The sequence below is a fragment of the Phycodurus eques genome, chromosome 20 (genome assembly GCF_024500275.1).
Source record: "Phycodurus eques isolate BA_2022a chromosome 20, UOR_Pequ_1.1, whole genome shotgun sequence".
NCBI classification, from domain to species: domain Eukaryota; kingdom Metazoa; phylum Chordata; class Actinopteri; order Syngnathiformes; family Syngnathidae; genus Phycodurus; species Phycodurus eques.
This window is the reverse complement of record NC_084544.1, coordinates 2300409-2327520: the sequence shown is the minus strand read 5'-3', so window position 1 is coordinate 2327520 and position 27112 is coordinate 2300409. Positions and strand designations below refer to the sequence as shown.

Sequence of the window (27112 nt, the reverse complement as noted above, 5' to 3'; positions counted from 1 at the left end):
CTATATTATTTAGTTAATAATAAATGATATATCATAACTACAAAGTAGTCAAAGTGAATGTTTTGTTTTGTTTAGAATACATTTTCTCTAAAACATTCCTTTGTACGGCCATTGATTTCCACTTGTGGCAAACTTCGATTTGTAACTAATAACACGCTCAGACGTGGCCGTGCTTATTGGCTGCCATCTACTGGCACGTTTTGTCCTTTTCGCGCCATCCAGAACATTCGGTACAACGGAAGCACCGAAGCGTACGAACGCATCCTAAACAAATAAAAGGGCAACGCTCGTCCATTCTTTTCAAACTTTATTCAATTATTGTTTCGAATGTGCGCCCGCCCGCTTCGCACGGATGATGACTCATTTTCATTTTCCCCCCGGTAAGTCGCGATGGCCTCTCAGCTGTTGTCGGCCCGCTCCACCGAGTTGTAGTGCTCCCCCAGCCCGTAAGCGTGACGCATGTAGCTGTAAAGTCACACAAAACAAAAGAGAAGGGGAAATGAAACATGGGATTCGATTTCATTGTTCTGTTTTTGTTTTTGTTTTTTTATTGGAAGAGCTCACATGAGGGTGATTGCGTCCCCGGCGTGCTCCTCGCCGACGGTGACGGTCGGCGAGTCGGCCTGGACGACTTCGACGGGCAGCTGGAGGACCTTGCTCAGCGCTTGCAGCTGTAAACGGAAAAATTGGGAATATTGTTACGAGATGTAATTCAGGCCAAAATTTGGAGTTGGTGGGAGTCTGTTATCATTTGGTGTAATTTAGCTTTTTTTTGGTTGCATTTTGTCAAAATGTTCCACGTCCAAAATGATTCATAGTCTTTCTCAAAATCTTCTGAAGGCTTCAGGTTAATATCAATTTAAGAATTTTCAAAATGTATATATTAAAAAATTAAAATTGACGACAAAAATGTGAGACATATTTAATCATGTTCAGTTTCATGTAGAACTTCATAAATGTTTTCAGCAAAAAAAATTCAATTGTCATTTGCAGCCAGAAGACAACATTTTTGGGGGGGGGTTTAAATAAGTAAATAATATACAAAGAATAAATAAATGATATTATAAAACAAAGAATAGAATTCATCTTTACTCAACTTTTAGTGGCTTACAATAAAATAAAAAAAATGTTTTGATTAACACTTAGACCTACTACGCTACTATATTTGAATGTTGTTGATGATGGTTGCACGAGCATTTTAAGTATTTTTTTAAGATGGTACTTGGTGTAAAACGTTTGAGAGCCGCAGATATCAAATATATATTTTTACAAAAATAAAATTCCAAAACTTTTTCAGCAACAAACAAAGCATGCATTAATAATAGTCGTACTTAAATTATTTTATTTAAAAATGCATAATTAAACACTGTTGAGTTTTAATGTTGGGTTTTTTCCATTTGTACTAATATTCCCTCTCCCCAGCCACTTCGTTCAGCTCCTCCGGGGGATCCCGAGGCGTCCCAATCAGATGCCCCGGCCACCTCAATTTCTATTACTAGCTGATTTGAAATCAATGACTAACTAATCAATAAAAGCTGATCCAGGTTGTGTCTGTGGGGGTTACAGACTCACTTCCAGCTGTCCGCCCCACGCTGCCGTGTGCTCCACGTCGCTACAGTACTTCTCAAAGTCGTCTGCAAGGCAATTGACATGGTTACTAGTATGATCATTATTATTACAGTGCTGTTTTTCCCAGGAAAGGCAACACGTTGAGCTTTCGGGTACCTGCTGCGTACGCGTCGCCCGTGTCGGGGTCGCTGAGGAACGGCAGGAAGTCGTCGGCGTGGCTCCGCATGTGCGCCGCCGTGCGACACCGCAGCTCCTTCACGCTCAACTCGGACTTCCGTCCAAAGCAGCAACACGGAGGCATTTAACGACTCAACTTTATTACTCATCTATAACTCCGTGCCGGGAACCCGTTGAGAAGATGATTTGAGATCCGATCGTTTTTAGTGTATTTGTACCTTGTCCCGCCGCAGCAGCTGGTCCCGGATGGCGCGGTACATGCAGTGCCCGTCGGTGGAGATCTCCTTGATTTGGAGCCCCCGCCGCGACAGCTTCTCCGCCAGCTTGACGCCCTCCAGGTGGCGCTCTCCCCGCAAGTTCTGCACCTCGGCCTCTGCGATCCTGCTCTCGCGCTGGCGCTCCTGGACGGCTTTCTTGTCCTGTCAACGGCGCTCGTTAAAAATTCTGGAGTTGAATTTTTTTTTTTGGGGGGGGGGGCGGCGTTTAAATTTGTGGCGCACCCTCCTCTTCTGGGCTTTTGTGACGCGGGGCTGCTGCTCAACCGTCTGCGCCTCCACCCCATTCAGCACCTCCTCCACCCCATTCGGCACCTCCTCCACCTTGAGAGAACATCCGTGGTGGATGCAAACGACTTCAAAGACTCGTATTCGAGCGGTACCTTCGCGTCGGACGCAGACTCGAGCCGGCGTAGCTCCTCGTCGTGCTTCTGATCCAGCTCGGCCTCCATCTTGGTGATCTCCTCCGTCATCTGCTTACGCCTCTTCTTGTCGTTTTTGGGGACGCTGTTTTTCATGCTCTGGATTTTGGCTGTCAAAAAAAACACAAAATTGAGTAGGGGTCAACCCATTATCATATTCTGCATTAACTAGTCATCATCGGTATCGGCCCTGAAAAAAAATCAAACGTATCAGACTATCTCTAAATTTGAGTCAATCAAATGCAAAGTGAGCATGTAAAATATATAGGTTCAGGCTTTAAAATACAAAATTCTACCTTCACAAAAGTAGTAATACCCTTATTTTTGACACTGTTATACAGGTGTTAATTTAACAATATGCACTGTTAAATTAAGTATGGCTCAGTCCAGTCCTAGAGGCGACATAATAAAGATAGTGTTAAATGATCAGCTTAAACAGAAAAAAAGAAGCTAATATAATATGTACCTTGCAGGTCCTTCTTCTCCCTACGATGCTGCTTTAGTATCATCTCCTCCGGCGTCTCCACATCCCCCTCGTCCATAATTTAAGAAGATGCTTGACGTGCGCTATGCGAAAATGTTAATAAGGCTACATGTTATATGTTTTAAAGTTTAAAATTAGACCGCATTAGTCGCAAAATATTCAATGAGGCGATAAATGAAACGTGTTTCGTGTTTGGGGCCTTTCTTCCGCAGTGTCTCCTTCGCTTGTAGCAACAGCGACCACAAGTGGTCACAGCGCTCTTCTGGCCGGATGGGGTAATACAGACAATCGCCATCGTTGACCATTGTTTAAGGAGAGTTTTTTTTTTTTTTTTTTTAAATAACAATTTAAAGTAAATGTTGAGGAAGTATAAATATATATATATATATAATATATAATATTTTTTTAATTACTAAGATGTACGAAAAATTGATTATTTTACCAAACATGGACACTGCCGTCCATATGTCTCTTTTGGTTACGTCACTCAGATAGTGACGTTACATTGTAAGGGCGGAAAAAGAACTAGTAAGGGCGGAAAAAGAGCTGCTTGTTTGTGTTTTGCTTCCAAAGGGAAGTTGCGAGAAGAAAGGGAGGAAGACGTGACGGCGGTGCATTTCCCAACTCATTTCTTCCTCCACGACAGATGAGCACCGAATCTGTGCGGATATCTGAACACATTTGACGTTCCAAAGCGTCGTCCTGTTCACAGGTTAGCCGCGTACATGACGTCACATTGGTGTTTTCCAGCTCGCCCTGTCGCTAGCCTACTCGGGCTAATGTTGCCGTTTTTTTTTTTTAATTATCATTACTGTCAGCCTCGGGAATTCAATTGTAGAAAGAAAATCGCATTATCTTGTGGACTGTGTAACCTGTTTTGGTGTTTTAGCTGTACTTTTACAAGGTAGCGAAGTCCAGGCTGTGCTAACTAGCTAGCCAGCATGCTAACGTAGCTTGATTGTCCCTTTAAAAAGAAAAAAAATAATTAAATAAATAAAAAACGTACGTGAAAACAAAAGTAAAATGACGTTAAATATTGAATTGTGTCTTTGCTCAGCGGGGGAGACCGAAAAGCGAAATGTTTGCTCTCCACAAGTGAGCTGACTTTCTATCAATGATAATAATTATACTTTTATCATCCAAATATTGCACCGATTCTTTTATTTATTTAACCAAAACTCCTTTATAAGTTTGTTGAATATAATAGTTGCGCCTCCCGCCCCACATCATTTATGGACAAACTGCATGCCATTGCTTGTATTTTGGGTGTAACGAGGTTAAACGAATATTTATGAGTAGGTATGGGCGTGTACCGATACCATGTATTGTTATGGGGGCTGCATCGGCCTTATTTCAAGATATCGGGTAATCGTGAAGGCTGCTGATAACAGTCACCAATACTTAACGCAATAAAAAAAATGTAAAAAATGTTTGTTTTGACTGTACATACAGTACAACATCAAAATTGCACCATTTAAACAAATATTTTTCGATTCTACAAGGACTTTGTTTGATGCACTGAAAGTTAACATTCCAGAAGTGACACTGGAGGCGCTCACACACATTCGTTTGTGTGGGAATTAAACGGCAATTCCGCCTTAAATAAGTTGCAAAGCGATGCGTGGTATGCGTACCCACTGTCGCCACTGTGTAAGAGGATCAAAACGCATACGGTGGCTGGAACTTGGGTTTTATGTTGTTTTTGTGGCATTTATCCACCCGTGCGTGTTACGCAGGACCGAGCAAAGGTAGGCTTTTGTATAGCCTCCTGTAATTGGGTAATCAGATGATGTCCGTGTCTCTTGTGCCATAGCAAATAGTTTGTCTGGTAGTGATAATTGCTTTCGACACGGCACGGCAGGACAAGTAAGTGTTGGGTGTCCAACTTGACACCAGTGACACGCCATTGGGGAAGTCCCCAACACACACACAGGCCTTGTTTTCTTTTGAATATGATGTTATTCTTATCACATTGCAAAAAAAATCCTGAAAAACACTTCCCCCCCGTCCTCTAAATTACACATACAAAACACCTTATTGCAGTACAAAAAATGTTTCTTTAAAATGTGCAGGATTTTTCTTCCTCTAAAAAAAAAAAATACTTATTTATTCTGAGAAAATGCAGATTTTTCTCAGGGGGAGAAAAAAGACAGTTTCTCAACTCTAGCAGATAAAAAAAAAAAAAAAATCTGACATTTTTTTCTTCAGTACATTTTTTGGGGAGGGTAGGAACACCCCTCTACCTCAAAATGAAACAGTCTCGTGAATATGACTTTTATCCCTGCTTGCAAATACCACCGGAAAAAAAACTCCCCAAAAAATATTCTGAAAAAATACAACTTGCAGAGAAAAGAAGTACAAGTTTTTCTTTAAAAAAGTATTTTTTTTTCTGAGGAAAAAAAAAAACATTTTTGATCAAAATAAAGTAATCTCGAGCTAACTTTTATTCCTCTAAAAAGATAATTATTCCACAAAAACAAAATCCTTTAAAAAAAAAAAAAAAAAAAAAACAGACCGCACTTAACTTCACTTTTATTTCCATTTTCAACTTTCACTTGAGTACATTTCCCAATGCATAATCGAACCATCGAGCGTCGACTGACCACTTCCCTCCGGTTGCAGCGAAGGGTGCCAATCGCGAGCGTTGCGATCCGAGAGGCGAAGTCATGGCCGGCAGGGGCGGGGCGACCAGACCCAGCGGCGCTAACAAGATCTGCCAGTTTAAGCTGGTGCTGCTGGGCGAGTCGGCCGTGGGCAAGTCTAGCTTGGTGCTGCGCTTCGTCAAGGGACAATTCCACGAATTCCAGGAGAGCACAATTGGAGGTGAGTGGGAGGCGGCCAACGTGGGCGTCGGCTCAGATGCTCCTTCAGACTGTGCTCGTAAAGAAAAATAGCAGATATGTATTCCATATAGCATTATATAGGAAAGTGGCCCAGGTTGGAGTTAAGAGAAAGTAGCTATGTATTGTTTAGACCGCAATGAAGATTTCTGAACTGAACTAACATTGTCTTTGAGAAATAATAATTTACTGTTATTTGATTTATTCATTGACTTGGATTCCAATGATGGGTATAGTGCAACAATTTCCTTGAATTAATAAGGCATTCTCATAAGATTAGGACCTTTTATCTTTGAAAAAAAAATACTTCTTGGTATCCAAAAATGAAGACAGTATTGCAACATTATAACTTGTTACCAAGGGGAAAAAAAACGTTTTTTCTTAAAAATATATTCTTTTTTTTTTTTCCCCAAAAGAATGAGATGTATTCTCTTTTCATAATTTTTTCAAAAAGTCAAATAAGATATTTCAGAACCTGAGTCCTCGCCAGTAGTTGTGACTTTATTCATTGGGGGTTAAAAAAAAGCAACTTTTTCTGGAATTAAAATTATTTAAACCATTTTTTTTTTTTTTAAATCTCGCTTATTGTCACATAATTGCAACTTTTTCTTTGGAGAAAAATGACAAGCAGTTTTTTTATTTTCTGTTTAAATTCAACCATAAATCGGGGACTATTACCACTATTTTAATCTCAACAATACAACATTCTTAAAATTATGATGTGACGAGCTTTCCCGAAAAATAAATAAATAAATAAATTAGACATTCTTGCTTACTTGACCCCTAAAAAAAAAAAGTATATATTTTTTCTTGCATAAAAGACTCTTAACCTTTCACATCCTGCAGCTGTCCCAACACCGGAGTTAGTTTATTGTTGGATGATGTTCCGTTGTGGTTTGTGTCTCTCTCGCAGCGGCCTTCCTCACCCAGACGGTGTGTCTGGACGACACCACGGTCAAATTTGAGATTTGGGACACTGCGGGCCAGGAGCGCTACCACAGCCTGGCGCCCATGTACTACAGAGGCGCGCAGGCCGCCATCGTAGTCTATGACATCACCAACGAGGCACGCCCGCTGCGCTCAGATTAAATTTTTTATTTTTCCCCTTTTCAATAATTCATGACTTTTTATTTTCCACCTCAGGAGTCTTTTGCCCGGGCAAAGAATTGGGTGAAGGAGCTGCAGAGGCAAGCCAGCCCGCACATCGTCATCGCCTTGTCGGGCAACAAGGCCGACTTGGCCTCGAAGAGGGCGGTCGACTTTCAGGTCAGTGGGAGAAAATAAACAACAAGTCACACTTAGTGGGGCCAAACTGGAGAGAATTATGAATTTGCACACAAAAGCTTCAGGCTTCTGATAGAAAGCAAAAAAATGTTAGGAAGAGCCCACTAGAACATCTGAGCTTCATGTGGGGTTATGCAGAGGAACTCTGAATGGTGGCAGTTGTGCGCTGACTCCCATTTAACATGCCTTTGAATGGGATTTGTTCATTCTGAACACAGCCACATACCCCCTTCTAAGAGGGTGTGCACACTTGTGCAACCACATTATGGCACTTGTTTATTATTACCCCCTTCCCTCAACGACTTTTTTCGGTGGGAGTTATACAGGTTAAAGGGCACATCAACGATCGGAAAAGTTGAGAAACGACTTTTGTCTCGGTCTCATTTTGTTCGATCACAAAAACCTGGCGTCTGAGCAGGGGTGTGTAGACTTTTTATAGCCATAAGCGTGTGTTTATGAAGGTGTGCTATTATTTGTGACAGGACGCGCAGGCGTACGCCGACGACAACAGCTTGCTTTTCATGGAGACGTCGGCCAAGACGTCCATGAACATCAACGAAATATTTCTGGCCATTGGTAAGTCGCGGCGAGTTAAGCGGCTCGCTCGATGACGTCCCGAAGAAATAACTCGAACAAATAACTGAAGGCTAAGACGCTCGCCACATAAATTGGACTTCAAATAAATAGAACATTCTGCCTCTGAGATTTACCTCCTTTTTTTTTTTTTACTTGAAAAATACTGATTTTTCCAAAGAAAACTAAGTTATAAAAAAATACAGAATTTTCCTTGAAAATTTTATTTCATCAAAAAAATATATATATATTTTTAAACTTTTTGTTTTTTTACTAAGAAATATTTTCCCCCTAAGTACAGATTTTTCTTGAACTTTTTTTCCTCAAAATAAGAACTTTCCCCAAAACATTGATTTAAAAAATTCTGAATTTTATTTTTAACTTCAAAATATCCTTTTTTTCTCAAATCAATACTAACCTTTTTTTGTAAAAGGAAAAAAACTACATTTTCCCTAAAAACATAATCTCCCCCCAAAAAATCTACTTTTTACTCAGAGAAATACTGACCTTTAAAAAAAATTCCACCCATTTTTTTTGAAAAATAAATAAATACTGTTTGGGGGACGAAAGAAAAAAAAAAAAAAAAAAAACGTTGCCCACTTGCATAAAATACAACTTTATCTATATTACAAATAGTTCATCATTTTTTAAGTTTGAGGTCATGGAAATGTGTATACTTTTCATAACAAATGCACATGATGACTTCTTTTTTTTTTTTTTTTTTTTTTCACCTCCTCTTCTTCTTTTTCTCTCCCCGCTGCCAGCGAAACGATTGCCCAAGACGGAGACCCAGTCGGCGGGCGCCAACAGCGGCGGGCGAAACCGCGGCGTGGACCTGGCGGAGGCGGCGCAGCCCGCCAAGGCGCCGTGTTGCAGCAACTAGAGCGCAGCCGAAAGCGGCTCGGAACCTATCGTCATGGTAACCCGTACGGAAGCGCTGCGCCTCGTGGCCGATTGTTGGCGGCGGAGGCGGTGCGGGACATTTAGGTTGCTTGTGTTGCTCCTTCGTTAATTAGCTCGACCTAGCGGAGCGTTTATTAGCGTTTGATTGGACTAAACGGCACGCGGCCTCACCTCTGCGATCCTGCTGTTTTTCAATGTACGGTGGTGCCTTGACTTACAAGTGTGGTCACGGAACAAATGAAACCAAAACACTCTTGCTAGGAAAAATAGCATTCTATAATATTCTTCTTCTTTTCCTTTGGGCTTGTCCCTTTAGGGGTGGCCACAGCGCGTCATCCTTTTCCATGTAAGCCCATCTCCTGCGTCCTCCTCTCGAACGCCAACTTCCATACCTCCACAGAAATGTCATCGGGACCGACTGCCTTTCCATTTTTCATCCTCTTTAATGCCTTTCTAACTTCCCCCTTACTAATCGTTGCCACTTCCTGGTCCCCCACACTTGCCTCTTCTACTCTCCCTTCTCTCTCATTTTCCTCATTCATCAACTCCTCGAAGTATTCTTTCCATCTATCGAGCACACTACTTGCACCAGTCAACATATTTCCATCTGTGTCCTTAAGCACCCTAACCTGCTGCACATCCTTCCCATCTCTATCCCTCTGTCTGGCCAGCCTGTATATATCCTATTTCTCCTTCTTTAGTGTCCAACCTGCCATACATGTCATCATATGCCTCTTGTTTGGCCTCAACCTTTCTCCTAATCATCATGTCAACCAACTCCCGAGATTTTCCTGTCATAGTCCCAACATTCAAAGTCCCCAGATTCAGTTCTAGGCTCTGTGCTTTCCTCTTCTCTTTCTGCCGAAGAACCAGCTTTCCACCTCTTCTTCTTCTTTGACTTCGACCCACAGTAGCTGAATTTCCAGCGGCGCCCCGCAGGTTGACTGCGCCGGTGGCGGACTGTTGTTAACCCGGGCCACGACCGATCCGGTATGGAATTGTTTGCCAAAGTTTTAAGCCGGATGCCCTACCTGACGCAACCCTCTGCATTTATCCGGACTTGGGACCGGCCTACAGTTTGCACTGGCTTGTGCCCCCCATAGGGCTTCATTAGCATTCTAGAATATTATACGTTATAAAAACATTCAATAAAAAAGACAATTTATTAGAAAGTAAATCATTTGTGCATCTTGAAAATTCAATGGCCATTGTGCTGCTCCTTCCGGTGTGTGCACCTTGGCCACCAGGAAGCGGTATAATACATACATAATAAGTACACGAACAAGAGGGCCACAACCGCTCAGTAAGCTGCAGTAATATTAGTCGATTTTTGCGTTGAATAAAGAATGCATATGCATTACCGCGACCTTGATGATAGTTTAATTAGCCCATAAATGGTGTTTTGCATTGTGTGTTAGCATTTAGCTAATGGACCTTTGTAAGACAAAGTCAGTGGGGTTTGGTTTGGCCTCTTATTGGAGGAATTGTTCACTATCTGCCAAACTGCGGCTTGTTGTCAAGTCAGGCTAGCTAGCAATCGTAACGCAAGACAAAAACAAAAAGAAAAATCATAAAAGCAATCGCTCGTAGCGCAAAAAAATGATAAGTCTGGTCACTTGTAAATCAAGGCAGCACTGGATGATGATTGTCTGCTCTGCAGTCAAATTGCGCACACGCAACTCGTAGAGGAGCATTTGCTGCCCCCCGGTGGCTGCGCGACGCACCTGCGAGAACCAAAAAAAGCCTCGACTTGTACGGGACATTTTGGACTGTGGCTTTGTGCTACCTTTTTGGCTTCGTTGCAGACTATTTCTTCCCGCTCACCGGACCCGCCGCAACACCTGCGACGACAATTTACGATATTCTGAAAACAGCAACGAAAATTTGTAATCTGTCGCTTCGCATCGGCTCCATTAGAAAGTGCTTTGACCGTCAGAGGTGCCCATTTTTTTTTTTTTTCATATTTATATACGTTATGTACCACTTTTTACATGCCTTGCACTAATGACTCACAAGTATATATCATCGTGTCCTAATCACAGCCAGTGTGTTATAAATACATATAAATATATAAATAATATACTGTAAATAGGGTGTTGTCGATTTAGCAGTCAAGCGATTAAAAAAAAAAAAAAGTTACTATATGCAGGGGTTTTTCTTCTCATTGGTGGTCTTTTCTTAATGTATGTGGTGTCATTAGCCCTGCTGTTTAAAAAAAACAATAAAATAATCATTTTCATCTTAAAAGTCTACTCAACATATACAATGAAAACGGTTCATATCAAGCATTTGCAAATTAAACATAACGAAATTCACTTTTCAAATTAAGACTTTAATCTCATGGAGACTTTTTTCTTGACATTGTTGTTTTATAGTCCCATTAAATTACAATTGTAATTTTATACTAATCTGACTTTTTTCCTAGAAAAACCTGCCAACTATTTTTTTTCAGAAAAAAACACTGCCTGGAAAAAAAAAATCTATAAAAAATGTGGACATTTTCACCCCCAAAAATAACTTTTTCACTGGAGGAAATTAAAATGAAATTAGAAAAAGCTTTGTTTTGTTGAGTCTGCATGCATTTCACGCTAGTTTTAACAAACTGAAAGTGATTCAAAATTCATTTAAATTCATACATTTTGTCTGAAATATAACCTTCCTCTAAATTTGACCTCTTTCAACAGGAAAAAAAATAACTTTTCTCTTAGTGACTCCACATTTTCTCATTGAATTCCAACTTTATTCTTTATTTTACATTTATTTTATAGTGGAAATACAAGCAAACATTTTTCTTGAATTATCGTTTATATCGTAATTACGATTTTCCTTCTTTAAAAATACTTTATGATCCAAAAAATTCTAAAAACATTTTTTTGTAAAAAAAACATTTTAAAAATGTTTTTAAAATACAGTTGCTCTTAAAAGATGTAGATATGTAACTTATTTTAAAATAAATTGTGCGTGTTCAAAAATGTAAAATTGCATTGTAGTTATGTCTTGAAAATTTGATTTTTTTTTCCCTTCAGAAAATACTTTATTTAAAAATACTTTTTTTCTCAAACAATACAATTTACAAAAATATCTCATATTAAAAATATATATATATTGATAATACTTCTCTTTTAAAATATATGCATAATGTCTTTCAAAACATCATTTAAAAATATTTTTTCTTTACAGTTTTAATATTTTTCTTAGAAATAGTAGTTTTCTTATGTAAAAAAATCTAACATTAATCATAATTTATAGTCATAATTTATTTATATATATATATATATATATATATATATATATATATATATATATATATATATATATAGTTAAGACATAGTCAAATGAAGGTCACGTGCCCTGGGCTGTCAGACGGCTCGACCTTGAAACGGTTGTGCGAAGCGAACGTTGTGATTGGCTCCCTGGTCTCCTTCGCATTGACGCCGATTGGGCGTCCTCGCCGCAGCGCCCCCCACAGGCGGAAAATGGCAGCGCGCGCTCCACTTCGAAAAGAAAGCTGAGCGAGCGCCATGTCTGATCCTCCGCTGGCGGACTAGCGCGGACGGACGGCGGCCGGGAGAGCGAGAGAGAGAGAGGGGGGGGGGGGGGGGGGAGGCGCTCGACGACCACCGCCGGGAGGAGGTGGACGGAGGAGGGGGGGTGTCGCTCCCCCTCCGTCGGGATTCGCGGCCGCCGAGAGGCACGTCCATGGCCGACAGCAGCGCGGGGATCGAGCAGGGCTCGCCGGCTATCGGCGCCGTGGGCTCGGCTCCGGCCGCTCCGGGTCCCGGCGGCGCCGACGAGGGCTCCGGCGCCGTTGGAGGCTCCGCGCGGATCGGCGTGAAGAAGGCGCAACTCCGCTCGTCGCCTCGGCCCAAGAAGCTGGAGAAGCTCGGCGTCTATTCGTCCTGCAAGGTGGGCTCGCCTCCCCGATATTATTTTATGATTATTGTTTTTGTTGCTGTTATTATTATTATTATCGCGGTCACGGCGACTTTTGTGCATTTTGTTTCGCTGTAGCTGGCTGCAAATGCAAGCCCGAAGCGACGAGTGCGCTAATGCACGTTTGCATGCACGTTTGTGCAAGAGCGTAAAAAGAAAGAAAGAAGAGAGGGATGTCGAAAGGTTTCCAGCAGAGTTTCCAACACGGGCCTTCCCTTGTGCAGGCTTGCTTTTACAGGGGGGCGGGCGGGCGAGTGTAAACATTGGGCCAAAAACAAAGGGGAACGCGTTCTACTGCTCCACGACTACTTGGAAATAACATGGCCTGGGGTACTACACTCGTACTATTGGGATTATTCGGCGCTTTATGCAGCGACGACGGCCTTTGTTTTGACAGCCTGGCAGCTGCTGGCCAAGCGAAGGGGGCGGAGTTTGTTGTTGTTTCCAGGCGCATGCGCAGTTGAGCGCTCCCGCAAAACATGTGGCGACTTTCATTCGATTTCCATTTGACCCGCGTCGCGCTCAGCTGTCGGCCAACACGACGGTTGCTTTATTTAGCCACGCGAGAAGTTGTCGACGTTTTAACAGCAAAGTGAGGATTTCGTGATGGGTTTGGTGTGCGTGTGGGGGAGTGTATTTTGCGGACATGAAAGGCAATTTTTAAGATGAAAAGTTGTCACTTTGATTGGTTTGAGAAAAAGCTTTTGGGGAGGGGAAAAACTGCGCAAGAATGTTTTTCTTTCGAGAGAGAACATTTTCCAAGGAAACGAAGATGCAGCACAATGTGAGAAAATGTTTTTAATTATTCAAGCAAAAAAAAAAGTCATTGTCTGACGAATGTTTTTTTCAATATATATATATATATATATATTTTTTAGAGATTATTATGATTTTTTTTTGTTCAAGAATAAAAGTCGAATGTTTTTGGAGGAAATAAAGTTGCATTTATTCAAGGAACTAAGGTCTTATTAATAATGTTAATGCAACGCATTGTGGCAGCGCCCTAATATATCTTTGCAGCCGTCTCCAGCTGCCAACGTTTTGTAGCGCTTTCTTTGACGACGCTAATGTGGTCGCCGCCAGGCGGAGGGCGCGTGCAAGTGCAACGGCTGGAAGAGTCAGAACCCGCCGCCGACGCCGCCGCGCAGCGAGCAGCAGCAGCCCGTCGCCGGCAGCCTGCACGAGCCCTGCCGCAGCTGCTCGCACACGCTGGGTGCGTCTGCGTCAACGCGCCGTCGCCAAATCTCTCATGTCCATTTTATTCATGTCAACAAACAAAAAAACAACAACAACCAAAAAAACAATCATTTCATGTATTTTGAAATGTCTGTTATTTATTTTATTATAGCCTTTTTTTTTTTTTTTTTTTCGTCCCAGGGGATCACGTGAGCCATCTGGAGCTTGTTCCCGAGGACGAGATCAACCGGCTGCTGGGCATGGCGCTGGACGTGGAGCACCTGTACACGTGCGTGCACAAGGAGGAGGACGCCGATACCAAGCAGGTCTACTTCTCCCTCTTCAAAGTAAGCACGCAAAATATCGAAGCACGGCCGCTTTTCAAAAGCAAGCTTGCGGTAGATTTTGGAGGAATGTTTTTTTTTTTTTTTTTTTTAAGAACAAAAAGTTCTATTTTTCAGTGATAGCAATAGTGTAAAAAATAGTAAATAGTATTTATTTGAGGAAAAAAAAGTTACTCTTATTTATTTTTTTTTACCCAAAGAAAACAAGTATATTTATTTGAGGAAAACACATTTTTTTTTTGTTCTTATATAAAAAGGAAAGCACTTTTTATTTGTACTTTTTCTTCGATTTTTCCATGGAAATAAAGTTGCATTTATTCAAGGAAAACAGTCACAATCTGACAAGAATAATAATATTATTTTTTTTGAGAATTTCATATTATTTAGTTGATAAAAGTCACCAATAAAGAAAAATTAAATTCCTTGTTTTTTTTTCAAGGAAAAATGTATAAATTATTTGGATGAAAGGTCACACGATATATATTTTTTAAATGTGTTAATTCATCTAAGAAAAAAATTTCAGAGGCGTTAAAGTTGCATTTATTCAAGGGAATTTATTTGAGGGTAAAAAATCGCAATCTGACAAGAATAAATGTCTTTTCTCCTTTTTTCAATAATCGTGTCTACTTGTGCCTCTTCCGCGTCAAGTTAGCTCCAAATAACAGGAAAGTTCAAAGTAAGCGCAGAAAGGACACAAAATGTCAGTTGACTGAAGCGGGCCAGAGCAAAGCGCGGTTTCCTCGTTGACATTTACGAGACGCGTCGGCGAGCGCCTCCGGTGGGCCCGAACGTGCCATTTCTTTTTCCGAGTCATCCCGCGCTCGAGCGCGCTTCGGATTGTAAGAAGGTCGCCGGTCCCTAAGGGAACGACGGCGACGTTCCGATGACGGCGAGTGATGTTTGCGTCGCTCTCGCAGCTGCTGAGGAAATCCGTCCTGCAGATGGGCAAGCCCACGCTGGAAGCGCAGGAGAGCCCGCCCTTCGAGAGGCCCAGCATCGAGCAGGTAGTCGCGCGACGGCGCCGAGCCGGTCGGCCGAGTCGCTCTCAACGCTCGTGTTCACGTGTTAGGGAGTCAACAACTTCGTGCAGTACAAATTCAGCCACCTGCCGTCCAAGGAGCACCAGACCATCGTGGAGCTGGCCAAGATGTTCCTCAAGCAGATCAACTTCTGGCAGCTGGAGACGCCGTCGCAGAGGCGCCAGAGACTCCCCAACGACGACACGGCCGGATACAAGGCCGACTACACCAGGTAGCGAGCGTCGCTAGTCGCGACGGCCGACTCCTGGACCCGACCCGTGTTTTTTGTTTTGCTCGCGCCGCGCAGGTGGCTGTGCTTCTGCAACGTGCCGCAGTTCTGCGACAGCCTGCCGCGGTACGACACCACGCAGATCTTCGGCCGCACGCTGCTGCGCTCCGTCTTCACCGTCATGCGCAAGCAGCTGCTGGAGCAGGCCCGGCAGGAGAAGGACAAGCTGCCGCCCGAGAAGAGAACGCTCATCCTCACGCACTTTCCCAAGTCAGACGGCTGAAAAGAGAGCCACAAAATTCCAGGCTGAATATTCAACCGTCTATTGTTGTTTTCAGGTTCTTGTCCATGCTGGAGGAGGAAGTCTACAGCCACAGCTCCCCCATCTGGGGCCAAGAATTCTCAGCAGGAGCCCCCGGGGGTCAGATTCCCGTCCACACGGGTAACTCGCACATCCCCGCCTCACTTCGCACAAACGGCGATTCGCGGGGGTGGGGGGAAATACGGACCGAGCCACGAATAGTCAAAACAAAAACGCAAGTCGGCGGCGGTCAGCTGTATGTGTCAAAGTCAGTAAGTGGCTGGACGGAGGTGTGCCTGTGCACGTCAAGAAGTACCTGCAGATGTTTGCAGGTGGACGTAAGAAATAAGTAGATGAACGGAAATCGGCAAGAATCAAACTTTTCCGCCTCTCTATTTACGCTTTAGTGGTCAGTGCGCCCCCAGTGGCCAGGCCCTTGTACTACAGCATCAGCCCAGCGTCGTCCGCGGACCTCTCGAGCGGCGCCGGCAGTCCCGCCAGGAAAACATCTACGGCGCTCGAGCCGCCCGCCGGTACGGTACACAAAGTACGACTGCGACGTCCTCGGCCGACACGTTGCCAGCCGTCGTGTTTTCCTTGCAGTCGGCGAGAAGCGCAAGCCGGCCGAGCCGCTCCCCCAAGAGGGGAGCAAGCGGCCCAGGGTGCTGGGCGACATCCCCGTGGAGCTCATCGACGAGGTGATGGCGACCATCGCCGACCCCGCCGCCGTCCCGGAGGTGAGCAGGACGCGGCGCCGCGCCGCTACTCCGTAGCCGAGTCCGGACCGTCGAGGACGTTAACGTTATCCGCTGCCGGCAGACGGGCCTGCTGTCGGCCCACTCGGCCCGGGACGAGGCGGCGCGCCTGGAGGAGCGGCGAGGCGTGATCGAGTTCCACGTCATCGGCAACTCGCTGAACCAGAAGCCCAACAAGCGGATCCTCATGTGGCTGGTGGGCCTCCAGAACGTCTTCTCGCACCAGCTGCCCCGCATGCCCAAGGAGTACATCACGCGCCTCGTCTTCGACCCGTGAGCCGCGGCCGCCGGGCGCCTTCTCGCCCGAAACGGGTTTGGGTTCATTTTGTCGCCTTGGACAGGAAGCACAAGACGTTGTCGCTGATCAAGGACGGTCGCGTGATCGGAGGAATCTGCTTCCGGATGTTTCCTTCGCAAGGCTTCACTGAAATCGTCTTCTGCGCCGTCACGTCCAACGAGCAGGTTAAGGTGAGCTGACGTACGTCTGCTTACAAATATACCAGGCACGCTCAATAACACGAGTTTTCAGACAGAGTAGCCGCTCGTCATTTTGATGTGGAAAATTTCAGAATGATGATTCGCCGATGTGTCAAACTAACGCGGTGTAGCGCCGACTACTGGCGAGGAGGACTTACTCCACATCCGATTTTTGTATTTTTTTTTGCCTTAAGTATCGGCAGCCTACACGACTACCCGATACCGAAACCTGGTATCGGTACTCGCCCATCCCTAATGTATACATGTACTAACTACATGTCGGCACACAAAAAAAAAACATTTGATAAATCTGAGCTTTTGTGGCGATTTTTCAATTGTAGCTAAAAAAGAAATCATGCAAATTTCCAAAAGCAACTGTAATTTAATTACAAATTTCCCCCACAGTCATGTAATGGACTACAATTACGTACATTTTGTAATTCAATGATGTAATTTGTGACTCCCCAACATTGCACCATATATTAGCTGTACATTTACTGACTTCCATACATTCCTATTTACTTCTACTGCATATACACGTACTGACTGGCATGCATCCACGCACAGACTCCGAGCGAAATCGTACTCAAATGGGTCTTTTTTTTTTTTTAAGGGCTACGGCACCCACCTGATGAACCACCTGAAGGAATATCACATCAAGCACCACATCCTCAACTTCCTCACCTACGCCGACGAGTACGCCATCGGCTACTTCAAGAAGCAGGTAACCTCGCGGCCGGCGCCGGCTGCCCCGCCGACGAGGCTCGCTGACGCGGCGCCGCCTTCCGCCAGGGTTTCTCCAAGGACATCAAGGTGCCCAAGGCCAAGTACGTGGGCTACATCAAGGACTACGAGGGCGCCACGCTCATGGGCTGCGAGCTCAACCCCAGCATTCCCTACACCGAGTTCTCCGTCATCATCAAGAAGCAAAAAGAGGTGCGTTTGCGAGTGCGTGCGTGCGACTTTTGTCTGGCGCGGTGTGCTACGACTCGTCCTCGTTCAGATCATCAAGAAGCTGATCGAGAGGAAGCAGGTCCAGATCCGCAAAGTCTACCCGGGCCTGTCGTGCTTCAAGGACGGCGTGCGGCAGATCCCCATCGAGAGCATCCCGGGCATTCGTGCGTCATCCCGCCCGCCCGCCTTCCATCCTTCCTTTATTTCTGACCTCTGACCTCTTTGCGTCCGTCCGCAGGTGAGAGCGGCTGGAAGCCGCCGGGCAAAGGGTGAGTGAGCGTCGGCCGAGACTTTAGGGCGCTGGGTGACGTCGGTTTTGTTTGTAACGTTGACGCGGTGGCCGCAGGAAGGAAGCCAAGGACCCCGAGCAGCTGTACGGCGCGCTCAAGAGCATCCTGACGCACGTCAAGGTGACGCGCGGCCGACGTTCCGGCCGGCCTTCGCGCCAGCTTTGTGTCGGTTCTCATTTTTCATTTGGGTTGCCAGAGTCACCAAAACGCGTGGCCCTTCATGGAGCCTGTGAAGAAAACGGAGGCGCCGGGATATTACCAAGTCATCCGCTTCCCAATGGGTCAGTCCGATGCTGTTGTCCTCACAACAAAGACACGATGGCGTTGGGGGAAAAAGGGCATTTTTTTCACACACCATCATTTAAAAAAAAAAAAAAAAAAAATGGATGCGAAGCATTATTTTTTTTACAAAATGATGCAGGCTTTGGTTAAAAAAAAAAAAAAAAAAGAATAAAATAATTATATGGCCAAGTTTTTTTTTTCTCTCAAAAGGATGAGGTATTGTAAGGCTTGTCCCCCCCCCAAAAAAACAGAACATACAGCAATATTCTATTGTTTGTATGTTTAGACCTGAAGACGATGAGCGAGCGTCTGAAGAGCCGCTACTACACCACGCGCAAACTCTTCATGGCCGACATGCAGCGTGTCTTCACCAACTGCCGCGAGTACAACCCTCCCGAGAGCGAGTACTACAAGTGCGCCAACCTCCTCGAGAAGTTCTTCTACACCAAGATCAAAGAGGCCGGGCTCATCGACAAGTAGATGGCCGCCGTCCTGCCAAAAACCGAGCGAGGAGAAGTTGCTCTCCTCATATGAAAATGTACATAACATCTATTTTGTTTCATGTAGGGCAGCCGTGTGACTATCAAAAATTGCACTTTTGATTCTGTGTGTATTTCCTTTCCTGACAATTTGACTGCTGTTAACCGATTTAAATTAAGTCTTAATTTATTCGCTGATATATTTTTGCTGCAGATAGAGATTGACAACTTTATACTTTGTGGAATACGGTGTAGTTTTTCTGTTTTGTATAAAGAAAAAAAAAATTTTTTGTAAGAGGCTCTTTGTACAGTTGATTTTAACGACGCAGTATTAGTCGCTTTTACAGACGGAATAAAAACTAAAAGGCTCGTTGAAGTGTGAGTCTTTTATATTGAGCGTCTTTGAAAAGCGCAAGTGTCCACGTGCACAATTACAATTTTAAAATGATTACAAAGAGCAAATGAAATTAGAAACCTGTGGGCTTTGTTACAAAATTTGATTTGTTGAGTGCGCCTCACATCATTCCTGCAGCTAATTGCGCCCACGTTGAGGCAAAAAAACAGTTTAAAAACCCTAACCCCGTTTTGAAACCCTACCCTGTTAATTCCACATATCTTGAGTCTGCCGGTCGATGCCAGCTTTCAGGCATCAACTTGTCACAATTCCGAACATCAACGCTGATTTATAACATTATTTTATAGCAAAAAACTACTTTTGACAAAATTGCTAATTCAAATACAGAATATATATTTTTTGCTAAGACTCACCTAACAAAATCACATTTAATGACAAAAGATAATTTCACTGCAAAATGCGACATAAGCTATTGTAAAACAAAAGATAAATTAGTATTGTGTTAAAACAAACATTACAAGTAGTTTTTTGTACACTTCATGTATCAACTGATGGGCTTCATACAAACTAATTTGCTACTTTAGAGATTTATTAAGAGAGGAAAAAAACTAAACTATTTTTGCAATAATTTCCACTGACGTCCGTTGGCCGGCCAACTATTTGTCTATCAATTTATTTTGTAAAACATTCAATTGTAAAGAGCGGGACTGTACAACATTTCGACGTTGTGGGGAAAAACCAAAAATATCAACGACATCCGACAAAGGACTCGTTATATTTGTCCAGTTTGTGGCGAGCGCCGGTGGACGCGCGCGACCTCCTGCTCTTCTTGAAAATGGGCGAGCCCGGCGGGAGGAAGCGCACGTCAGTGAATTTGTCCCCACGCCGGAGTTTCCTGCGGGGAAAAGACGGACGGCATCGGTCAGGCAATAGTTTTGTCTTACTCAAACTTGCGCCAAATACGGCGTTAACGCACGTGCTCAACGAGGGCTCCTTGTAGTTCATCGCCACGGTGCGGCGGCGCACGCGGGCCGCCGCCGGCGTGGACGGGCGCGTGGCTGCGGGGGACGACAGATTGGTCACGTCACTCAAGCGACTCAGGGCGTTCCGCCCGGCCGCGTCGTGCAGAGCCGAGCCCCAGAGGCCGCCTGGAGGGGCGTGACGGCAGCGCGAGGAACAGGGGGAAGACGGGGACACATGCGCACGGTGATTCCCGGGAAGAAAGGAAGCGAGTGCTAATGCTAAGCTAACACCGCGTGGACAAACGCGCAGCGTTCCGAACGATGACGTACGTTTCTCGCGCGTGGTCACTCGCCGCCATATGCTGGCGAGCGGAGACGAAGGAGGAGGCGGCGCCGGGCAGAGCGAGTCCCCGAAACGGGACAGGACGGCGTCGACGGTCATCGTCTCGACGTCCGCCAGGGCGCTGACCGAGGGGGAGGCGTCGACCGCAGTGTCCTGCCTCAGAGCTTCTGTTCACAAAAGAAAGCCGTGCAAATCATACAAACACACGCTCGCATATTTGTTTTGTTTGACATAAACAAAACTACTTAACCTGTACACATGCTTACATTCAAACATTTATACCTGCACCAACTTACATTTACTGCCTGACTTATCTACACGGCGTGTACTTGCAGTTTGACAAAAGGACTTCGCAGAAAGGTGCAGAAATTCCCCCATTGGCAGATTTTTTTTTCTCTCCTCCAAATATTTGGTATATTGCTACGGGTGCAGAATTGCGCTGTGTGAATGTAAGTTCGTAAAACCTCGCGCCGGTCTTCAAAAGAAGCTGCCAGCCACTGAGTTAGCGGCGGCCTGAGCTTTTAGTTTGAGCCGGGCGATGTTACTCCCTCACTCACATCCATTAACCTCAACATACATTGTGTAGTTTTGAGTCTTGCCTGACCTTGCGGATGCGTCATCAGGTGACGACTGTTGGAAAAATCCCACGGGTGGCCATCGACTTCTTGATCCGTCTCGGCCGCATTCTCGTCTGTCAACGCTGTGAGGAGCGCGAACGTACGCAGACTTATTAGCAACAACATAAAAACACAAATAACGTCTGACAATGTAATCGCTGACCGGGTTCGGGTGGGCTCGTGTCCCTTTGGGGGGGCCAGTCCCCTGCGGGTGGCGATGGCCTCGGTGGTCTCGAGGGACGGGCGCCCCCTTTTGCTCTTCTTCTTGGGCATATACAGGCTGTCTGCTGACTCGGGCGACAGCGAGCTGGGTTGCGGAGCGGGGGGTTCCGGGTGGTCCGGCTTGGCCTTGAAGGGCGTGAGGTGGACGGCCTCCTCACAGTCAAAGTCAAAAGTGTCATTGAAGCCCAGCGAGGTGTTGAGTTGCTGGGGGGGCGGCGCGCTGCGGTCCCGGCTCTTGGATCGCACCCTCTTGGGGTTCTCCCAGGGCTTCTTAAGGGGGGCTCGCTCGGGCTTGCGTCCTCGCAAGGGCCCGTCCGCTTTGGGCCGTGGCCGTCGGGGGGCGTGTTTGCGGGCGTTCCCGGTCGGTTCGTAGTCTCGCGCGCGGACGCGATCGTCTTCGGCCGGCGCCGCCTCCGTCGTCGTTGTCTCCCGACGGCCTTCGTCGCGCGCGGGGGGTCCCGAGACGAGCGCCCCCGAGTACGCCTCGCTGACGGAGTGCCGTTCTCGCACGCGGTCCGATCGCCTCCCGCTCGTCCTCCCTCCTCCTTCGCCGTGTCTTCGCTTCGCCATCACCGCGGGCGGCGGCGCGATTTGGTCAGCGTCGGGCCGGGCGTCCATTTTAGGAGAAGCTGGCGACATAAAATCAAAGGTCGATGTATGGGTCAAGTTCATATTTGATCACAAAAAGGTAAAGAATTTCCTTTGGAAAATCAATTACATTGACAGATTTGATATATTGGCAGTCGTTATCCATCGAAAGTTCATAATTGATTAAACAAATATTCTAAAGTAATATTTTTCAAGGCTTTAATGTCAGAATGTCTTTACTGTTGGTTTTGTCGTTTAATTACCTACACATACACAGATAATTCATTTACAAACACACGCATACATTTACTGAATAACATACTGTTAAACTAGTCGCATAAGTTTAAGCATGGCGCATACTATCTCCCGGTGTGTGCGTGTGCGTGTACCTGCACAAATCGGGGTGAGCTGACACCCGGCGGTGTTGCACTCGCTGACACTTTCTCTCCTAACACAAACCCAAGCAATCCTTATTAGAAAACTGACATTATTTAACCCCCCCCCCCCAAAAAAAAACAATCATCATCATCATCAAATGTACCTTGGTGATTCTTCATCGGCTTCCACGCGCGGCTCGGATGTTTTGACCTGAACCAAAAGACGGCCGCGTATTTGAAAACATTGCTTCCGAATTTCACGTCGCGGCTCGTTTGTTACCAGCGGAGAGGAAGCGGCGACGGCCCGTCGCTCGTGCAGCGTCCTCTTGAGCAGCAGCAGGTGCAGGAGGAGGTCCTGCCGCTCCCTCGTCAGCCGCAGGACGACCGCGTTGGCCTGCCGCACCTTCTCCTTCTCCGCCTGCAGCGCCAACGCCAGCGCCAGGTTGTTCTGCTGCACCGCCTTCAGGAGTCCGCCCGGCGTCGCGCCGCCTGACGCCCCCGACGACAACACGCGGTGAACACGACTGTGAGGAAAATGCTCTCCGCGACAACAAAATAAGCCTACGCATTGAAAAGAGTTGAAGAAAATACAAAAATAAGAATGCAACTACAACAAAAAGACTTAAGTCTAAAAAAGACCCAAAAATGAAAATGTTATTTTTAAAAATTCTAAAGATTTCAGGAATTATTTTTTCAAATGTAATTAAAAAGGTATGAGCAATCAAATACAAATACAGCACAAATAGAAATGAAATAGTTTCAATAATTAAAAGGTGAAATTATGAATAAAAATGCAATGGTTAATAATACAGATTAAATATATAAATTATGTACGGTATAACAAAAATTTAATGCAAACAAAATGTCTAAATAAAAAAAAAATACAAATGAAATTTTAAAAAATTGGAAAATATTTTTAAAAATAAAAATGTAAGCACTATTTTTTTATTTGCATTCTAAACTACAAGTGGAATGAAATGTTGTTCTTATACATACCCGAATGAAAAAATAACTACATAAAATGTATACATTTATGTATTATTTAGAACATATAAATAAAATGTTAATAAATAAATATAAATTATTTTATTTCAATATAAATAAAAAGATTGCTTTTAAATTATTATAAATAGCTGATAAAATAATGTATACAAAGTAAATATAAAAACAAATGATATTATTTTTTTTAACTAATAAAATAGTACTAAAATATATTTTAAAATTTAATTTAAAAATAAAATACAATCCATAAATACACATGTAAATAAAATAATGGTCATAAAATGTACAAAACAATGAAACAATATATGCGCTGAGATAAAAAAGCAATAACAATATGGATTTTTTTTTTTAAGAATATGAAAACGAATACCGGCGCTGCTGCCGCTTGGGTGGGCGAGTCTCGAGCGTAAAGTCCTGCTGGTCGCCGCGGCTCGGGCCAGCTGTTTGTTGCGCTTCTCCCTCAATTTTTCCTTAATCTCCTCCAGAGTGCGCCCGACGGGCTTTTTCGGTAGATGCTCCCTCACCATGGCTCCTGCTTGTGACCGACAAAACACAAGTTCAATCATAAAAATGGCCGCTCGGACAAGACCAGTTACGTTAGCGCCACTACCTCGCGTTAGCTTCTCGACAAACGGGCTTCAAAACAGCTACTTTCGCCAAACAACCTACCAGAAGTTGTTCGTATCCACGTAATGCTGTGTTTGCTTGACAAAAAAAAGTGTGAGTTTTATCCAGGCAGTCAACTACACAAAAAAAGTTCAATTTTGAGCAGCTTCGTCTTCTCACTCTTCCGTGAGCCACAGTTCGAAATGCCTGCCACCAGCGCTCATTGGCTGCAATGGAAAGTTACGTCACTTCCTGGTAAACTGAAAGACAGAGGGCGCTCTCGTCATTAAATAACATCTCAGTCCTCATCTTTGCAGTGTAGTGTTATTTTTAGTATTCTTTTCATTATATTGTTTAATTTAATGCTTGCATTTATGTATTAATTTGAATGTTTTTACATTGAAATAATTTATTTACAAACTTAATTTCTTTTACATTTGGAAAGATTTAAATACAATGGTTTACATTATCTAATCACTATAAATATAATATACTAAATATATATTTTGAAAAGCCTACTAGAACATCTGAAGTTTGTTTGGGGTTAATTAGAGGCACTGTGTGCAGACTCCCATTTAACATCAGTTTCTATGCTGAACACAGCCACAACCCCACTTCGTAGAGGGTGTGCACACTTTTCCAACTCCATTATTTCAGTTGTTTCCTTCTCAAAAAAGATTATAGGTCACATTAATGGTGGAAAAAAGTTGAAATAATTTATCTTGGTCTCATTTTTTGTTAAGATCAGAAAAACCTGGCATTTGAACAGGGGTGTGTAGACTTTTAACATCCGAATACGTTCAAGTGTCTCACCTTTGAACAGCGACCATATTGTCAAAATAAAAATTACTTTTAGATGACAATAATAGCTCAAAACAAGCTACCAGTAATATTTTATTGTAGTTTATCCTTTTATTTACTGATATTGTTTTAAAAAAATGGCAAAAACAAACAAAAAATCTATGATAAGCATGCCAGGCCACTAGTTGGCGATGTTTGTATTTTCAATGCAAAATAAGTTGCAATATTACAAGACTTAAGTGATAACTTTCAAGCCAAAAATATTAAGTTGTAATGTTATGAGGGAAAAAAACTTTTCATATTTCGATTTTACATTTTCTGTTGAAAACACCAATAAGCATCCCAGGTCACTATATATATTTTTTCCAGTGAAGTATAAGTTTAAGCTTTCATTTCATTACTATTATTTATATAAGGCCATTTGTCTTCATTTGCATTTTATTTTCACGTTGCTTTATTAGATGTTTTAGGTAATTATTTTTGATCATTTATATTTTTTATTACATTTGGCTTCATCATCATTTTAGTGTGCATTTATTGTATTTATATGTTACACTTTTACACAAGCATTATATTGCATGTTCACTCATTGTTTCATTTTCTACAAATTTTACAATGCATTATTTTTAGTATTTATACAACTCATGAAGGTTCATCCTTTCACATTTTTAACCGTTGAAGCCTCTCCAATGACTCATCACCACCTCTGGCTATTTATTCATCATGATTTATCATATCTAATCTTAATATAACCACACACACACACACACACACACACACAGAGTTAATTGCATTAACGGTAGGTCCACGCTCCACGTCGTGCCTTCCAGTGAAAAAGTTAATTGATCAAATCCAAAACATCAAAGTGGTTAAAGCAGTGCTGTTAAAAAAAAAAAGAAAAGAAAAGAAAAAGCTTTCTTCTCTTGTAACAACATCCACACACGTCACCATGGCAACACAACAGGTGACTTGACTGCATTTGATTTGAAAGGTGAAAGAAAAATTGTTTTCTACTTACCAAAGGGCATGCTGGTCCGCAACGTCCACGTGCGGAAAGTGGAACAAAATAAATCGATGATGTCACAAAATATTCGAAACTGAAATTAAATCGTCATTTTAAATGTAAATGATATACAATTTAAACCGAAATAAAATTCCAATTTAAATGTGAACTATTTGAAAATGCATAACTGAATTGAATGAACTCAATTCAGTCAACTAAATTCCAATTTAGAATTTTAAATTTAAGTGAGCTAAAACAAAACAGAGCCAAAATACAAGTTCAGATGTTAACATTCAATTAAAAATAATATTAAATACAATTTAAAACAAATGTAAAAATTCTAAAATAAATGCTATTTTAAACTAAGGCTAGGCAGACGTTGGCCACAAGTGTCAATGTGTAATGTTTAACCCTTGCCACATTGTTGCTGTGCTCACCTAAAGCAATTAAGTCAGATGAGTGTGTGTGTGTGTGTGTGTGTGTGTGTCCTAATGAATTCGTCTAATGGGGAGGGAAGGAAGCGCGCAAGCGGCTGAAGTTGCCACCTGCGGGCCGAAAGGCGATCTCGTCGAGGCCACTTTACACCTCGCCTTCCTCTTCTCGTGTCACCCGAGGCCCGACTCAAACCTAACGACGCTGCAGTTGCCACGGCAACCCAGCGAGCGGCCCACGGCACTTGGGAGTACGAATGGCGAGATACAGTACGATATTGATTAAAGGAACTCGCCCGTGCATTACAATAGACCCGCTGTGCTCTTTGAAGCCAATGACTGGTCGCCATAGGAACATCACCACGGTAATCGGCGAGCATCGACTGGGATTCTATTTCGGATGATTCCGGAAGTCTTCAGAGAGGTTGATGGAGGACAACAAATAGGGTCAAGAGTGTCTGTGCACCTGTGCGTGCTCACTTTTGTTTCTCAATTTTGAAATACCACTTTGGGAAAACAAATGTAGTCAAAGTGAACCAATCAAAGATGGAGTCCAAATGTGGTCACTGTTCAATGTTCTTTTATTTAATTGCAATGTTTTTCCCCCTCCAAAGAGTTATTTACTCTCATAATATGAAGTCTTTTTATTTTTCTCATGACACTGACTTTTTTTTTTGAAAATTGAAATTTTAGTGTCATGAAAAGTAAGTTTTCTCAATTTGTATGTAGAGTGGCATAATGTAACTTTTTCTTGTACTGTAGAGTAAAAAGTTGACATTTCCAAGAAAAACACGATGCCGCAGGAAAACCAATTGTATTTCCTTGAACCATTTTTTTCTCTTCAATTTTTTAAAATTGCAACTTTACTTTGAGAAATTTCATATTACAAGACTAGTCACGGCTTGAGGGAAAAATAATATTGTAAAATCAAGAAAAAAGTTTACGTAAATAAGTTGGAATATTACGAGAACAAATTTTTTATTTTGACAAAAAAAAAAAATAGAAAAATAAGTAACAATATAAAATAACATTTGACAAA

General features: G+C 43.3%; 4 protein-coding genes across 6 annotated transcripts; 2 read left to right on the top strand and 2 right to left on the bottom strand.

Moving 5' to 3' along the window:
• Positions 1 to 301: 301 nt before the first annotated feature.
• On the bottom strand, positions 302 to 3140 carry otud6b (OTU deubiquitinase 6B). Of its 2 annotated transcripts, XM_061664721.1 has the most exons (8): positions 2910 to 3140; positions 2405 to 2553; positions 2247 to 2345; positions 1965 to 2165; positions 1726 to 1840; positions 1573 to 1634; positions 565 to 671; positions 302 to 465 (listed from the first exon to the last, which is right to left on the bottom strand). In XM_061664721.1, exons 1-8 carry the CDS (start codon positions 2983 to 2985, stop codon positions 399 to 401), a joined length of 876 nt encoding a protein of 291 aa, XP_061520705.1. In that variant the 5' UTR covers positions 2986 to 3140; the 3' UTR covers positions 302 to 398. The 2 variants fall into 2 exon arrangements, with proteins under 2 accessions (XP_061520705.1, XP_061520706.1); XM_061664722.1 differs by lacking the exon at positions 2247 to 2345.
• A 310-nt stretch (positions 3141 to 3450) lies between these two features.
• LOC133395641 (ras-related protein Rab-5A-like) lies at positions 3451 to 11476 on the top strand. Its single transcript, XM_061664723.1, has 6 exons — positions 3451 to 3639; positions 5550 to 5750; positions 6681 to 6832; positions 6911 to 7033; positions 7534 to 7627; positions 8389 to 11476. The coding sequence occupies exons 2-6, from the start codon at positions 5594 to 5596 to the stop codon at positions 8505 to 8507; spliced, it is 645 nt and encodes a 214-aa protein (XP_061520707.1). The 5' UTR covers positions 3451 to 3639; positions 5550 to 5593; the 3' UTR covers positions 8508 to 11476.
• A 652-nt stretch (positions 11477 to 12128) lies between these two features.
• On the top strand, positions 12129 to 19136 carry kat2b (K(lysine) acetyltransferase 2B). Of its 2 annotated transcripts, none has more exons than XM_061665192.1 (18): positions 12129 to 12433; positions 13544 to 13673; positions 13838 to 13983; positions 14898 to 14984; positions 15050 to 15231; positions 15307 to 15498; positions 15567 to 15670; positions 15937 to 16062; positions 16133 to 16266; positions 16349 to 16557; positions 16626 to 16752; positions 17375 to 17485; positions 17554 to 17697; positions 17765 to 17879; positions 17954 to 17984; positions 18062 to 18125; positions 18202 to 18286; positions 18574 to 19136. In XM_061665192.1, the coding sequence occupies exons 1-18, from the start codon at positions 12227 to 12229 to the stop codon at positions 18765 to 18767; spliced, it is 2388 nt and encodes a 795-aa protein (XP_061521176.1). In that variant the 5' UTR covers positions 12129 to 12226; the 3' UTR covers positions 18768 to 19136. The 2 variants fall into 2 exon arrangements, with proteins under 2 accessions (XP_061521176.1, XP_061521177.1); XM_061665193.1 differs by lacking the exon at positions 12129 to 12433 and adding an exon at positions 12460 to 13244.
• Positions 19137 to 19582: 446 nt separating this feature from the next.
• sgo1 (shugoshin 1) lies at positions 19583 to 24047 on the bottom strand. Its single transcript, XM_061665194.1, is given in 11 exon segments — positions 19583 to 20016; positions 20098 to 20269; positions 20414 to 20498; positions 20500 to 20593; positions 21031 to 21126; positions 21207 to 21894; positions 22243 to 22301; positions 22395 to 22441; positions 22511 to 22719; positions 23603 to 23764; positions 23902 to 24047. Coding segments are annotated over 10 exon segments (1755 nt in total). The 5' UTR covers positions 23760 to 23764; positions 23902 to 24047; the 3' UTR covers positions 19583 to 19868.
• Between the last annotated feature and the right edge of the window lie 3065 nt (positions 24048 to 27112).

Bases quoted from the DNA above. Each gene is read 5' to 3' on its own strand.
- otud6b (XM_061664721.1), bottom strand. From the start codon at position 2,985: ATGGACGAGGGGGATGTGGAGACGCCGGAGGAGATGATACTAAAGCAG. The intron at 2,346-2,404 runs GTACCGCTCGAA...TGTTCTCTCAAG, and splicing joins AGTCTGCGTCCGACGCGAAG to GTGGAGGAGGTGCCGAATGG. The intron at 2,166-2,246 runs GTGCGCCACAAA...CGCCGTTGACAG, and splicing joins CAAAAGCCCAGAAGAGGAGG to GACAAGAAAGCCGTCCAGGA.
- LOC133395641 (XM_061664723.1), top strand. From the start codon at position 5,594: ATGGCCGGCAGGGGCGGGGCGACCAGACCCAGCGGCGCTAACAAGATC. The intron at 7,034-7,533 runs GTCAGTGGGAGA...TATTTGTGACAG, and splicing joins AGAGGGCGGTCGACTTTCAG to GACGCGCAGGCGTACGCCGA. The intron at 7,628-8,388 runs GTAAGTCGCGGC...CCCCGCTGCCAG, and splicing joins CGAAATATTTCTGGCCATTG to CGAAACGATTGCCCAAGACG.
- kat2b (XM_061665192.1), top strand. From the start codon at position 12,227: ATGGCCGACAGCAGCGCGGGGATCGAGCAGGGCTCGCCGGCTATCGGC. The intron at 16,558-16,625 runs GTGAGCCGCGGC...CGCCTTGGACAG, and splicing joins ACGCGCCTCGTCTTCGACCC to GAAGCACAAGACGTTGTCGC. The intron at 17,698-17,764 runs GTGCGTTTGCGA...GTCCTCGTTCAG, and splicing joins TCATCAAGAAGCAAAAAGAG to ATCATCAAGAAGCTGATCGA.